We start from the raw sequence: 15,598 nt of genomic DNA, 5'->3' as shown, positions 1-15,598 counted from the left end.
TTCCTCTTATAAAGCTTTTCTTTTTTTTTTTTTTTGTTTTTCTTATCTGTACAATTGTAGGGTTAGATGGATAATTTTCAAGGCCACTCTGGCTATAATATGTATGTGATACATCTTTAATGAGTCTTCTGAATGTTTCAGACTGTAAGGTTGACCCTATTCTTTAAACTGTTGAATAGGGCATTTTAAGACTTTTTCTGTACTTCTGTTAGACTTGTACATCTATCTGCCTTCTATCTACTAAGAACAGTGAGTTTTCATTATTTTTCCATATTTTGTGATACCTTACATATAGTACTCATTTAACGAATATTGACTGAATGAATTCCTGGATTTTGGAGGACTGTCTAAAATAAATTAGCCAAAAATATTTAGAGGTAAGATGATGTCTCAAGTTAAGCCACCACAATCAATGTTAGTACCCTATATGGGTGCCCGTTGGAGTGTCAACTACTCTACTTCCTATCCAGTTCCCTGCTAAAATGTGTGGGAAAACAAAGGAAATGGCCCAGTTTTGCTTGTAGCTTGGATTCCTGTGGGTGATTTGGTAAGAAGCTTTGGATTCCTAACTTTGGCCTGGCACAGCCCCAACCATTGTGGCCATTTGGGAAGTAAATTAGAGAATGGAAGATTTTGTCTCTTGGTGTGTGTGTGTGTGTGTGTGTGTGTGTGTGTGTGTGTGTCCCTCTTACTTTTTGTAACTGTCTTTTAAAAAAGATTTATTTGTTTTACTTGAAAGGCAGAATTAGAGAGAGGGAGAGACAGAGAGAGAAATTTTCTACCTTTGGTTCATTCCTAAAATGGCCATTGTAGCAAAGCTGAACCAGGCTAAACTAGAAGCCAGGAGCTTCTTGTGGGCCTTCCACATGGGTCCAGGAGCTCAAGGACTTGGGCTGTCTTCTGCTGCTTTCTCAAGCCGTTAACAGCGAGCTGGTTCAAAAGTGAAGCAGTCAGGACACAAACTGGTGCCCATATGGATTGCCAGCACCACAGGGGGAAATTTAGCTTACTACTCCACTACACTGGTCCCAATATTGCCTATCAAATAAATCAAAATAAATCTCAAGGAAATACATTTAAAATTTTGTCTTAGTTGAATTATTTTCAGGAGGTTTTAGGACATGTTGGCTGAATTTCTTCTGTGAGTTTGCAAGTATTAAGTGAAAGACACAACTATATTATAAGGCATCTAGGGTTTGCTTTTTCAAGAGAATTAATATCTAATTTGCCCATTCAGCTGGAAACAGTTCTGTTCTGATAGGCTGTGTGACTGGGAGCATGATCAGAATGACAGAAATACTAATTATTTTAAAATCTTTAATAAAAAAATAAGTGTTGATCACTGTTTGGCTAATTAAGTGAGATATAACTTTACCAATCTTTACATTTATCAAATAAAAGAGTGAAAAATTAAACAAGCTGGCTGGCTAAACTCTAACTAGAACTTGAATACTTGAGGTAACTTTGTTTTTTGTTTGCTTGTAAACTGTTTTGAAGTTGCCTTGAAAAGCTAATGTGTATGGAAAAAACTGCAAGATTCTGTAATTAGATTCTTTAAAAAAAAAAAGATTTATTTTCTTTTTATTGGAAAGGCAGATATACAGAGAGGAGAGACAGAGAGGAAGATCTCCCGTCCGATGGCTCACTCCCCAGGTGCCGCAATGGCTGGAGCTGAGCCAATCCAAAGCCAGGAGCTTCTTCCAAGTCTCCCACACAGGTTTTGGACACAAGGTTTTGGACCATCCACCACTACTTTCCCAGGCCACAAGCAGGAAGCTGGATGGGAAGCAGGGCTATAGTGATTAGAACTGGCACCCATACACGATCTTGGCACATTCAAGGCAAAGGACTTTAGCCAATAGGCTATCGTGCTGGGCCCCTCATTAGACTCTTTAAAAAATATCTACTAATTTAAATGATGGGAGGGGGAGTGATGGAGAATGGGAGGGGAAGGAAAAGGGAGGGAAGGAGTTTGGGACAAAGAGAGAGTATTCCACTGACTGATTTACTCCTCAAATGCCTGCAACAGCCAAGGCTGGGTCAAACTTAAACAGGAGCCCAGAATATAATCTGGGTCACCCATGTAGATAATGGGTACCCAGCTACTTGAGCTGTCACTTGCTGCCTTCCAGAGTGTGCGTTAGCAGGAAGCTAGAATTGAAAATGGAACCACAACTCAAACCCAGATACTCTGATAAGGAACTTGAATGTCTCAAGTGGCAACTTAACTACTGTGCCAGTTGCCCACCCACAGTTACAATGGTTCCATTTAGTGGGCCCAAAGGAGTGTGTAAACCTCCTGTAGTGCTCCTTGGCACGCCTGCAAGTGCCCTGCAGAGTTATGCATTGCCGTGGGCTGGGGTGGAGGTTGTTTGTTCTCTCCCTTGGCACTCTCCTTGAAGTCCTCCTCATCCAGGGAAGCTGATTTGGAAGAAAGGTTTGCATTTGCAGTCAGAATAACTCAGCTCATTTTAAATGGCTTTGAAAGTGCCCTTATTCAATGTTTCATACGTTCCTGAATATTTTTGTGTGCATTCTCATCCTCACCTTTGTTCCTATCCTGTGAAGCATGACAGTCAAAAAGGAAAATTGGATGTAAGTGAAAGTGCCGACAGAGAATGCAAACCTGACTCTCAGTTCTGGTGGTAGTGTGGCAATGACAGCCACCTGGGAAAATGCCTGTTTTTGTCACATGGTTTATTATGAAATAAGGTGAGCCATTTGTAGCAATTGACCTGGCTTCCTCCCTTCTCTTTCTTCAAAGCTTTAAGTAATGACTAGAAACGAAGCTTCAGGAAGTACCTATGGACAGAGAAGCCATCAACAAGTTGGCATAATTATAAAATACAACAGCTACCCAATACAAACTGCCAATAGAAAGGTTGACTCTATTCAGTTTTATTTGTCAATAAGAAACTGACTGAAATCTGTAAAAGGTATATCCAGTCATTGAAGTTTTATCTAGGGATGTTTCATAAGATTGTTCTGTTATCAATAGCAACTTTTGCAATGAGCAAATTAAAATGAGTAAGTGTTAATTTTCAAGTTTCTCAAGGTTTATCACCTTTAGTAAGCCTAATCCCAGATTTTCTTGTGGATAAAACCTTTTCAAAAGTCTATGGTATTAGACAAGATTCACGTTTCTTGAGAAGCTTGAAAAAAACTCATTTTTTTCACAACAAAATAAAGTAGCTGCATCTTACTTTGATAAAATAAAATGTTGTGATTCTTTCTGTTTTCTGGGAGGGATTATTTTCCTATATAAGGGGGGTAGAATTGTACCACCTTTTAACCAGGTGCAATAGGGTGCCCTGAAATCACACAGGCCCCTCGGTCATGGAGGACTCAGTGCACACATTGGAGAACCACTTCAGCACACTGCTAGCATGCATTACTTTCCCATAAGTGTAATTATAACATTTTGAGTACCTTTCCTGTAACAAGATAAATGGTGATAAGAGCCTGCGATGCTTTTTGTCCCAACTATGGCCTATGAATAAACCTGCCTTCCCATACTTGGTTTTCTTTTGATTTGTAGAATCATATTTCATTTGATATAAACATATTTGCTATAACATGACAAATGAGAATGACAAAATCTGCCTGTATGTAGATCTTTTGTGTGTGCAGAAAAGGCATGCATAACTATGCATGCTATTGAAAGCAGTTGCATCTTACTGAATATTTGAAGGGCAAGTTATTTTAGCTATGTAATCTTTGAACATCCTCAGACATTCTTATCATTAACATATGCATTGTTGCTTGTAGAAATGTAAGTGTAATCATCTACATGTAATAATATTGTTCAGTTACTAGAATTAGATAAAATTTCAAAGCAAGTCGTTAAAGCTCAACTTACATTTAAGGGGCACAGTTAATTACTCCCAAACACTTCTATGTGATATAGCCTAGTCAAATCACTTGCTAGAGCTTCTGAACTTTTTTTTTTTCATTTTAAATTGGCTTTGTGTATTATTTAATGAAATAGCAGTCTGATGAAAGTTTTATTTAGATGCTCCTTATATTCCATAGTCCATATATTTTGCCCTCACCGAAATTCTAATGCATTTTATCTTCCTTCTCAAATAAAAATCCAGTTGTGGTTAGTTTTCATGTGGGGTGCCTTCGCTGTGTCGCCTGTTATGCTTCCTCCATGCTCGTGTGCCTGTCTTCCAGCTTCAATGACTTCACGGCATTTTGTCCATCCTGTTTCATCTGTTCCCTCAGTACGTTTTGCCCATCATCTTTAAAAACTTTAGTTTTTGCCAGTCTTTTTTCTCAGATTTTTATTTCTAATATAACCAATTAGCAATAATTAAATATTAAGTTAAAACTAATTTGTTAATCTATAATACTCTATCTATTGTCAGTCTTTCTCAGTTATCTCAAAAGCGTTATTTTATAGTCAGTTTGTTTCAGTCAATATCCAAGAAAAGTCTTGTCCTTAAACTTATTGGATGTGCTTGCCAAGTCACATTGAAAGAGGAAAAATATACTTTCTTATTATCATTATTCTAATTGCTTCTTGGCATTTGGCTAAGACCCAGCGTAGTACCTATTGTCTTTATTCTGAAAGGTATTGATAACATGAACATTTTGTTCAGAATTATGCCAATATTGATGAACATCATCAAGGAGATATTTTGGTAAATCTCATTTACTTAATTAATTTCTTATGATTGAGTTGTACGTGACATGAAATGATAGAAATTTCCTGACTAGAAATAGCTTCCTTTTTAAAAAAGAAAAGAAATAGCTTCTTTCTTTTTTTTCATCCTCATAGCATTTAGTTTTTTGAAGTCACATATATTATTTAAAAACAACAAATATAAATTCATTGCCAACTAAGCAGGGCTCTGCAACATTGATACTATATAATTCTTTGAGTCTCATTCCATCTATTAATTAGAAGCTAATTGTGATCAGGTACTTAGCTTTTCTCCTGGTAGGGGCTTAGTAAATACTTGTTGCATGATTTAATATTGCAATGCTGTGAATATTTTATTGCCAAAATTAACAATGTGTGAAATTTGCTAATTAATTTGAACTGAGCACTAGCAGGTTGCTACGGTGCACCATCAGAAATATACCATGTTGCCATGCCAGCATAATTGTCTAAAATCTGTAGAGGGACTGAACAGTGTGTCCAGAAATTTTCTTGCCTGTACTCCCAGCTGGTAGTGACAGCAGGGAATTTGATAACCAAGTGTGCTATGCTTCTAATAGTTCCAGCAGCCTTTGGTGCCCAAAGGCCATGGCGTAGTGATTTCATCAAATACGATGACACTCTCACCTTTAAATTATCTTTTTGTCCCTTCACCACCCTTAATTGGTGAATTTTCGTAACTGTAAATTTCCTGACTATAATTCTTTCCATTCTGCCACATTCTCTCAGTTTATGCCTGTTCATCTGTTGACACATAGAAAGAAACTGACAGACAAGCACGGAGATGTCCCACTCACTGATTCTTCAGATGCCTAAACAGCATCTGAAGTTCGGGTCCAGAACTGGTAGCTGGAAACTCAAGCCATATTTTCCATGTGGATGGCACAAACCCAACTACTTAACCCCATCACCGGCTGCCTCCTAAAATACACATTGACAGAAACCTGGAATTGGAAGTGCAGCCAGGAATTGAACCCTATTACTCCTCTATGGGTAGTCCATAAATTTTTGGCCAATTTAGCTTGTCTGGAGTCTCTTAGTAATTTTTTTTCATTTAGTTTGAATGTATATGTTACTCTTACACATAGATTGATTTCCCTCTCCCCCGACTGTCTGCCATGGCTACTTTGTTGCTACCTAATAGCTAGCATTCCTATCTATAAGTACATCTTTGCCATTTATAGCACACAGCATTTCCAAGGGGAAATTTCAGGAATATTAATTTTACTCTTGTATATGAAATGGGGGTCATGACTTATAATTGGTTTGGAACCTTACAAATTAATAGTGCAGTTAAAAGGAATGCCTCTCCATCTAGGTGGTGTTTGCCAGTTCTCTTAGAGAGGCAGATGTTTTGTGAATTTTTCAGACTAATAATATTTTAGAAAATTGTTGTCATTTTATTTGAAAGAGAAAGAGAGACATAGAAATCTTCCACCTGCAGGCTTATTCCCCAGATTCCTGCAACAGCTAAGGCTGGATGAGGTCAAAGCCAGAACCCTGGAGCTCTGTCCGAGTCTCCCATTAGTAAGGCAGATAATGTGCTGAAGTCATCCTGCCTTCCAGAGTGCATTAGCAGGACAGTGGAGACAGAAGCAAAGCTGGAACTTGAACTCAGTAACATTATTATGCAGTATGAATGTCCTGCGTGGAATCTTCGTTCCCGTGCCAGAAGCTTCTCTCTGTTACTCAGTTTAATATTATTTTTCCTAGTTATGTGAGTTATGTATATTCATTAAAGGAATTTGGAAAATAAGAAATTGTCATGATAATATAACAATAATGTTTCATTATAGTATTAAAGAAATTATTGCAGACAGTATTTAAAAATTAGCTTTTTGGTTTTTTGGATTTATTTATTTTTATTGGAAAGTCAGATATACAGAGAAAAGGAGAGATAGAGAGGAAGATCTTTTATCCATTGATTCACTCCCCAATTCATCACAGTGGCCGGAGCTGAGCTGATCTTGAGCCTCCTCCGGGTCTCCCGCTCAGGAGCAGGGTCCCAGGGCTTTGGGCTGTCCTCAACTGCTTTCCCAGGTTGCAAGAAGGAAGCTGGATGGGTGGCAGGGCTGCCAGGATTAGAACCGGTGACCATGTAGGATCCAGGTATGTGCAAGACAAGGACTTGAGTCACTAGGTTACTGTGCCTGGCCCGAGATTAGCTTTTGTCTAGGCCTTCCTGATAAAATGAGAGAATCTAGGCTCAAATGGTAGTAAAAATCTTCGTCAGAGGAGGATTAAGCAAGGATTCTCATGTGAGTCTCCTACCTCTTAGAACAGTGTACCTTCAGACATTTTCAATAAAGAATTGTAAATTCAACATTTGATATAAATTTTAAAGTTAAAACAAAGCTGGAATTTGTTTCTCCTGATTCACTGCAATAATTATCTTTTGTTGTAGTTTTGTTTGTTGATATTCATGTAGTAAATGCCCTAAAATGAACTTATTGCACCATGCAAACATTTCTTGTTTTTTTTTAAGATTTATTGATTTTTTTTATTTAAAAGGCAAATTTACGGAGAGCAGGAGAAACAGGGAAATATATTACATCCATTGATTTATGCCCCACGTGGCCAAAATGACCATAGATGAGCTGATTAAAAGCCAGGAGCTTCTTCCAAGTCTATCATGCAGGTGCAGAGTCCCAAGGCTATGGAGCATCCTTCACTGCTTTCCCAAGCTTTAAGAAGGGAGTTGGATTGGAAGTGGAATGTCTAGGACATGAACCAGTGCACACGTGGGATGCTGGCAGTTGCAGGCAAAGTAATAGCCAGTTAAGCTATCACACCAGTTGTGCAGACATATCTAAATATTACACAAACAACCAGCTTTATGAAACCTATTAAAGAACTGAGGAAACTGGAAGGAAGACCAAAAGTAACAATGTTCCAGAAATCACAGGGCAAATTAAGCACTGGCAATGGAAAACACTCAATTACCAAGTTTATGTTATGATGTGTGATTGGTACTGTGGTTGAAGTACCACTTGGGACCTGTGCATTCCAGGTCTGAGTGCCTGGCTCAGTTCCAGGTCTATTCTGATGCATCTTTGCTAGTGTTTACTCTAGGAAGGCAGCAAATGATGGCTCAAGTATTTGGATTACTACCATCCATGTGGGAGACTGGCCAGTGTTCCAGGTTCCTAGGTTTGGCTTGATCTAGCCTTGGCTATCACAGGCATTTGAGAAGTGAGGCAACAGATGGAAGTTTTCTGTCTTTTAGCTTTCAAAATAAAGTGTTTTCCCCCTGTGGATGGAAAGATCTGGATTTACTTTCTCACTGTTTACCCCTATAAACCCTAGATGCCATGCAGGGTTTTTCCAAATCTGTTGTAGATGATTTTATAAGGTTGATCTGATTGCTCTTTGTCTTTATGACATCAAGATATATACTTATTATGCAAATCAGTTCAGATATCGCATCTCCTAACCTTTGTTTTATAGTAGGAAGAAATAAAAAGTACATCTAAATCTGGTGAGATGGAATGAAATTGTCATTGTGCACAAGATACAAGCTTCCTGGAACTTGCTTCTCTCCAGAACTGATACATTCCCTCCCACTTGTAGGTCTGATATGAACAGCAAGTGCTGATAAAAGAAGGTACATTTTTGCATGCAGGAGAGGGCTTCCTTGATGTTAGTTTCTTTCTCTTTGTGTGTACAATGAAAGCAGAAGGTTCCAGAAAGAGTTTCTGCCTTGTGGAAGAACACTTCATATAACTTCCTTTTCCTTTTCTCTCCAAGTTGTCGTACTATTAGTTATTATCTACAGATTGTATGTGACAGTGACAAAGACCTAAGTAGGGGGGTTCATGTTTCATTTTCTGTGACCTAATGATAAAAATGAGTATGTTTGATTTTTTACAATGGAAATTAGGACTCTGTTTATATTTATTCAAACATCATGCTAAGGATTTTCTGTTCTTGGTGAAAACTGTGACTACAAGGAAAAAGTACCTGCAATTATTTCATTATGGCCAGGATATTTACAAAATTTCTTTTCTAGATTATGCTTTCAGCATTTCCTCGAAGGACTATCAGAGTTTCTTAAAATGAAGTAGGAAATGACCTGACCAGATCTCTGTTTTACAAAAACATTGGACTTAGTTGTGGGTTAGCCTGTTGTGGGGTTCTGGAGATGTGAAACCAAATTGTGATCCTTTCCAGGAAGCTGGGAAGAAGATGAACTATCCTTGGGCAGAGACAGTGCATTGGAGAGGAAGGAGCAGAATGGGAAGCCAGCCCTTCAAAATAAACATATCCAAAATTAAACTGCCCTTTTCATACCAGACTTCCCTCTCTCCCCAGGAAATTCACTTCCCTCTCTTACTTATCTCAGTGGAGACACTCTGAGATGAGACTCTTCAATCTCCTAATCCCTCATCTACTCCATTACCAAGCCCTGTCATTCTTTCTAAGTACCTTTTAAATCTTCCATGTCTTTTTCCTGGTTGGTTTAGGTCACTATTACATCCTGCTTGAGTTTTTCAAAGGAGTTTCCAGATTCTCTTTTTGCTCCCCACCAGATGACTCCATCACAGTGATTTTCTAAACCAGAAAAACTCCTCCTGTTTCTCCTCTCCTCCAATGGCTTCTTGGGGATTTTAAGACACAGTACAAACTCCTTTAAATGGTTTCCAATGTTTTGACAGAGCTAGGCCCCATCTATCTTTCTAATGTTGTATTTTGCCTCATTCTTCCTCAGGTATCTTTTGGATTTTGACTTCTGATAGACCTACTCAGGTCTTTTGCTCATATTAATACTCAAAAGTCTGTACAGATGCTGGTCCCCATCTGGAGCACTCCTCTGTCTCCTCCTGTCCTGCACCCTTTTTCTTTCTTAATATTCCAGCTTAACACTTTGTGTAGTATACTTTTTAAGTACTTTGGTTAAGTATCTTAGTTGTCCCATATCATGGCATCTGTTGCATGCATCTGTTACATTTGTTTTACTGTCTGTGTTCCCCACTAGCCTGTAAACTATGAGTGTGGCCAGAGTATGTAGCTATCATCAATTACTTCTGTACCAAACCCAGCTAGTATTTTGCTGTAACACTAGATGGTGAGGAATGGAAGGAAAGGGAATACAAGTTTTGTGAGTAGGGATTGCAGTGATCCTAGTGACATCAAGAATAACAAGGGGGGAGGAATACAGCAGTCAAAAATCTGAGTTTCAGTAAGCAATTGGGCATAGTATGACAATACTGTTCATTGAGGTCAAAAGAAAAAAGAGCAGTTTTGGGAGCGTAGTAAATTCAGCATGAATATCTGGTGCAGAGGTTCAGTTGGTAGCAGTAGGGAATCTCAAATAGAGCTAAGAAAAGTATGCACCATAGGGATGACTGAAGTCATGGAATGGGTGAGATTTCCCAGAGTATATGGTACAAGAAGACAGCTGAGACTCAAATTCACAAGCCCCGAACACTTGGACAGCAAAAGAACTCCTTTCTAGCTGCTGAGAATCCCACCTGACATTCTGTGTTCATGATATTTGTAAACTCATGAAGCGTGTGTTGTTCAGAAGGAATTTGAAAGCTGTGGCTGATTCAATAACTAGCAATACGGAGGAAGGATCAACTCCTTCATAGTAGTTCTCTGTGTCTTATTTCGTTCAAGAAGTCCTCTGTATTTCTAACAATATGATGAGTTTATGTAATTTGCTTTCGTCTAGGATCACTGACTGTAACAGCTGAAATGTTAGCATAGATGTTTCACTCATCTATTTAATGTTTTGTGGGGATTTTTAAAGAAAAATTCCTTTTGTTTACTTGAAAGGCAGATTTACAGAGATGGAGGAAGAGACAGATTTTTTTATCCTCTGCTCACTTCCTTAATGACTGCAACAACCAGGACCAGGTCAAGCTAAAACTAGGAGCCTGGAGCTTCATCTGGCATCTCCCACATGAGTGCAGGGACCCAAGGACTTAGGCCGTCTTCTGCCACTTTCCCAAGCACATTGGTAGGGAGCTGAACAGGAACTAGAGCAACTAAACTGGAACTGGTGCTCCCTAGAGGTTGCTGGCATTGCAGGCAATGACCCTGTGATGCTGGCCCCACATTTTATGTTCATTACAGTAGTACCATTTAAAGCTTACCCGGTTGTTGTAATTGGCACATAAATGTGCAAGTGTGATTTTTTTTCAATTCTTCTTCTGTAGTAGGCTGGAAAGTATTTTGAGTGAAATCCAATTCCAGAAATGATTTCTAGAACACAAAATGAACCTTTGCATTTACTTTAGTAAATTTGTTGGTTTGACATTTTGCTGTGATAGTATTGATTTTTTTTTTGTAGATGAAATGAGTTAGATCATTTGGAAAACTTATCTAGCTTTTATTATTCTATAACTCTTCACATATTCCATTATTCAGTATCCTTGTTAGCAGGGTGATTGTTTCTGTTTCACCGGTATTTGCAACTGCTTTCCACCACTGCCCCCACTCCCTGTGTTCATTCATTAATTTGATAAATATTTACAGAATGCATTCTTTCTATTGGCCACTGTTCTGGGTTCCTAATATAATGATAACAATAAAACAGGCATGGCCTCACCCTCTGTGGCATTTGGTAAATACCCATTTGATTGATTTGAATTATTATTCTTAGTGCTTGCAAAGTGCTGTTTTGCAAAAGATCTTTGCGCTTGCAGTAAAATTGTTGGTTTAATTCCTGCTTCCTTGTTGGGCTTCAACTGTTGCTACTTGTATACTGTACTATATCCTTGTCCACCTAAATATATAATTTTAAATTTTAGATCCTGTATTGCTTCATCTTCTATAGTTACAGCAAAATACCTGAGATTTATTTTGCTCATAGGTTTGGAGGTCCCAGACCATCATGTTTATATGTGCTTAATACTGGTGAGGGCCCCCTGACTATACCATAACATGCAAATGACATTATGGTGAGAGCGTGTTTCAGAAGAGGAGATCACATGATAGAAAAGTAAATAGAAGAAATGTAGGAGCCAGTCTTGCTCCTTTCAAAATAATCTGTTCTCGGGAAAACTAACCACAGGAGATGAGTATTAAACCCTTGCACTCGGCTCCACTTATTAAAGGTTTCACACCACTTCACTAGATGAAACTTTCACACTTCCACATTAATCAGACTTCAGTGCATGAATCTCTGGGTCACAGCCAACCCTCTGTAAACAGTTGCAGACACTAGACGTGTGGAAAGAGATTACTTAAATCTCAGATTACCTAAATGGTTCCAAACTGAAAGAAGTATAATCCACCTTGTAGGAGCTAAAAAACATAAGCATTGCAGCCATGTGGACCTGCATTTGTGACCAGACTCCTCTTACTGAAAACATACTCCTGAAGAACTTACTAGAAAAGCATTAATTTCATACTTAATCTCCTTTGCTGGCATTTTTCCAACTTTGAACTAATATCGTGTTGTAATATTTAGACTTTAATGTAAAATTATGGTGGAATAGACAATTCAAAATTAGTAGTTAATTTACAAACTTCTTTTAAAATAAGAATAGCTTAGAACTAGTGTGCTTAGAAGTAAATTAAAAAAAAAAACTTTATATCTTAGAAGTTGTGCTACATATGTTTGCCAGTTTGGTTTTCATTAACAACGAAGTAAATCAGCACAACTTTGACAAAATGGTTTTTGGTAAGATTCTTGTGCTTTGGCATACAGTGGCCTCCAAGTAAAAATGTCTTTCTAAAATCATGTTTGTATAATTACAGGGTGTAGGAAAAAATAAGATTGTTGACAGATTTCTTCACCTGCTCAACAGACCTCGAGAATATATCCAGCTGCATAGGTAAGAGTCGCAGACCCAAGATCTCTCAAATGATTCAATCACATATTTTTCCTTGACACAATTATAAATGTATTCATACGTGTTCGTTTTATAAACCAGTTTCATTTCTGTTCTCCTGCTCTTATTTCTCTTTTCCTTACAAGGTAATAAAATCACGCAAAATTTATTTTTAAAGTGACTAATGCTTTATAAGTATGAATTAATAGATCCTTTGTGGACAAAGAATGATGAACATTACATTCTGGAAGCAGACCTCAACAATGTTAAGGAAACTATGTAGAGCCTAAGCCTGTTCTTTAGAAAGAAGCTAAGATAGCTTAAAAGAAGAAACAATACATTATGTGAGTCTAAGGTATCAGATAAGAAACTCAGGAATGAGTCAAAGAGCATGTCATTAATGTCTCCTTGCCTTCCTTTTAAACATTTTGTGGGTTATTTGGTTTTTGTATGGTCAGAGAACTGGTCTAGAAGTAGTTTGACCAAATAAATATCCTCAATGCAAACCATTTGTAGCTGTATTAGTGAAGCAGTTGCAAATTTGTAAAAATAAAATGTAAACAACAAATTCACCAGAAATAAGCAAAAGCAACAAAAATAGCAACAAATAAAAGAGAGAAGTGTAGAAATATAACAAGTGGTGAACAATTTATAGTTGGCTTAGATTGTACTGTTTTAGTTCCATGAGATAAAATATAGTGCAAAGGAAAGAACACTGAATGGAGTTATAATTAGTCTGGTTTGGGTCCTTATGCTAAATAATTAAGAATCCTTGAAAAACAAAGTCATGGAAGAGTGAGAGGAGTTATTGGGTCAGTGGAGAAAGAAGAAAGGACTAAAGGTATTCTGAGACATGTCCAAAAAGTCTCTGTAGGAATTAATACCTCTGGCTGTGATAGAATGAAAGTACCAAAGTACCACCGCATAACCAGACAGTTCACCAACAGTGGGAAAGAATAACTTCCAGAGATCTGTGGCTAAACAACAAATCGAACTCTTACCTGGATAAAACCTGTCAATAAACACACCTGATAACTGATACAAAAAAAATCACAAAATTTGTGCTTTACAAATAGAATTAATGTGTATATTTTTAAAACCAGAAGAAAAACAGAAAAAAAAACAATGAATTAATTTATTCCTAAAATAAAAACTTACTCTATGGCCACTCTTAAAAGGATTAAAAATAAGTCTTGAAGAATCAAGCATATTTACTATAACCAGCATTTCGGAAGTTTTTTTTAATACAAAGGGATTTAAAAATAAAAAGTAAATGTTTCAAAAGGCAGAGGTGCATGTCTTGAAAAGATTAAAGTAATTCAAAGGCAAGTAGACTGCTTACTTGGACAAAACCTAACACCCAACTAAGGCGGATTGCAAAATCTCAACACTGCATAAGATAGCATTCATAATGTCAAGGATTCAAAAGAAAATTACTACACAAGCAAAAAAGCAGAAAATTGGTCAACAAAATAAAATTGACAGATGATGAAATTAAGAGATAAAGCCTATAGTACAGGGGACATTAATGTATTCAAGAGGGAAAATTAATGTAAGAAGGGAATGGTTAGGAATTCTCAGTACAGAAATGGCAACTCAAGACAGCAGCTTACAACCCAGTCTTTTGATTCTCAAAAGGGAGGAGAAATTGGACAAAATATTTTTTTGAAGAGATGATGATAAAAATGACTGCTATTGACCAGAAAAGAGTAGTATGATTTTTTACAGTTCTAAAGGAAAAAGGTCTTCCAACCAAGAATGCTGTATCAGCAAAACTGCCCTTTAGGTGTGAAGGAGATAAAGACATTCCTAGACGAACAAAAGCTGAGAACATTTTATTATCACCGGACTTGTTCTATAAAGATATCCTGAAAGAAATTCTTCAAATTCATAGAAGAAGGTGTAGCAAACAAAAAGAGAATATTGGTAAGAAGAAAGTTCACAGAATAAGTGTCCAGAAGCAAATTCGTGCATTTGTATCCCACTGATAAAGTTTGTAAGAGCATGCATCTATGAAAAGACCGTCTGCCTTCCTTCCTTCCTGTCCATGGTGGGGGGGGGGATGCAGGGGAAGGGAAAGATGGTGCACTGTGCTGCTCTTCATGTCAGACTACCTCAGTGCCAGAGGATGGAGATGAAATTTGTTGTTGCCTTAGGGACATTGAAGGGAAGAAGAATGTCCAGAGGGTGTCATTTGAGTGGTCTTGATTGTTCTGAAAAACTGTTGGCTTCATTGTACTAGAAGCAAAAAGTTCTGTGTAAGGCCTATTTGGCTGTCTGTGTCTACCTTAGTGAGTTCACAAACTTTGGTGGTTACTGTAGAACCTGGTCTGGAGTTTTGTTCAACTTGCTCTTCTTTCCACCCTTTGATGAGGTACTTGAAGTCTTCTGTTGGATTAGAGGAGCAGGCTGTCTTGTCTTCTGTTAGCATATAGCTGTGTTCTTTATCCTTGCACGGGAGTCAGCAGTGAAGATGGCCCAATCTTGTAAATGTGCTCCAAGGCCAGACCATATGTCTTTATGATGTTCCCTGAGGTTGGTGATTGGATGCTGCAGTCTGTTTGGGGAGACCTCCAAGAACCACTACCTAGATGATCCTGAGACCTGGCTTTTGTGTGTGCATTTACACTGATCTTAATGTGGGAGGTTCTTTTCTGTATTATGTTCGGCTTTAGGGCTAGACTTACCATAAAATATAAGCTCACAAAATTATTGTAAGAGGACAATAAACATGTGTTCCTCTTACATAAGACATAAAAAGTAACAGTTTCAAAGGGGGTTGGAGTTTCCTGATCTCTGGATGATCTACATAAAATCTGTACTTTGTTCATTTTAGATTCCCTGTAATGGATTTGTGATATTATCATCCAGATAATCAGTTATACTCAGTTTAGCCTGTGAATTTGAACAAACTTAGTTCTAAGAGCCTTTCAAATCACAATCTTGATAAGTAAAACCACCACCAAACTATGAATATTTAAGTACTGTACTATTACATTTAGATGATCAAATTTCATAATATAAGCAAATAAAATCACAATGTTGTCTTAAGAGTATGACTTATGGAATTTAAAAGATTAATAAAAGTGATTTCTTTTGATGGTATACATTTCAAACAGTAGATTTTTTTTTCTTTTTCTTTTTTTTATTT

The 15,598-nt window shown here is 37.5% G+C and overlaps 1 protein-coding gene across 1 annotated transcript in view; it reads left to right on the top strand.

Annotated features, from left to right (window-relative positions):
- VWA8 (von Willebrand factor A domain containing 8) overlaps nucleotides 1–15,598 on the top strand; it is a 333,428-nt gene that overhangs the window by 151,104 nt on the left and 166,726 nt on the right. The window contains exon 21 of the mRNA XM_040991347.1: nucleotides 12,374–12,450. Within this exon, the coding sequence (XP_040847281.1) occupies nucleotides 12,374–12,450 (77 nt within the window). The remainder of the gene's footprint in view (nucleotides 1–12,373; nucleotides 12,451–15,598) is intronic.

The sequence above is a fragment of the Ochotona curzoniae genome, unplaced genomic scaffold (assembly GCF_017591425.1).
Source record: "Ochotona curzoniae isolate NIBS_2020 unplaced genomic scaffold, NIBS_Ocur_1.0 contig_64, whole genome shotgun sequence".
In the NCBI taxonomy this organism is placed as follows: domain Eukaryota; kingdom Metazoa; phylum Chordata; class Mammalia; order Lagomorpha; family Ochotonidae; genus Ochotona; species Ochotona curzoniae.
Note: the sequence above shows the minus strand (reverse complement) of the source record. Positions and strands in the feature narration are given on the sequence as shown.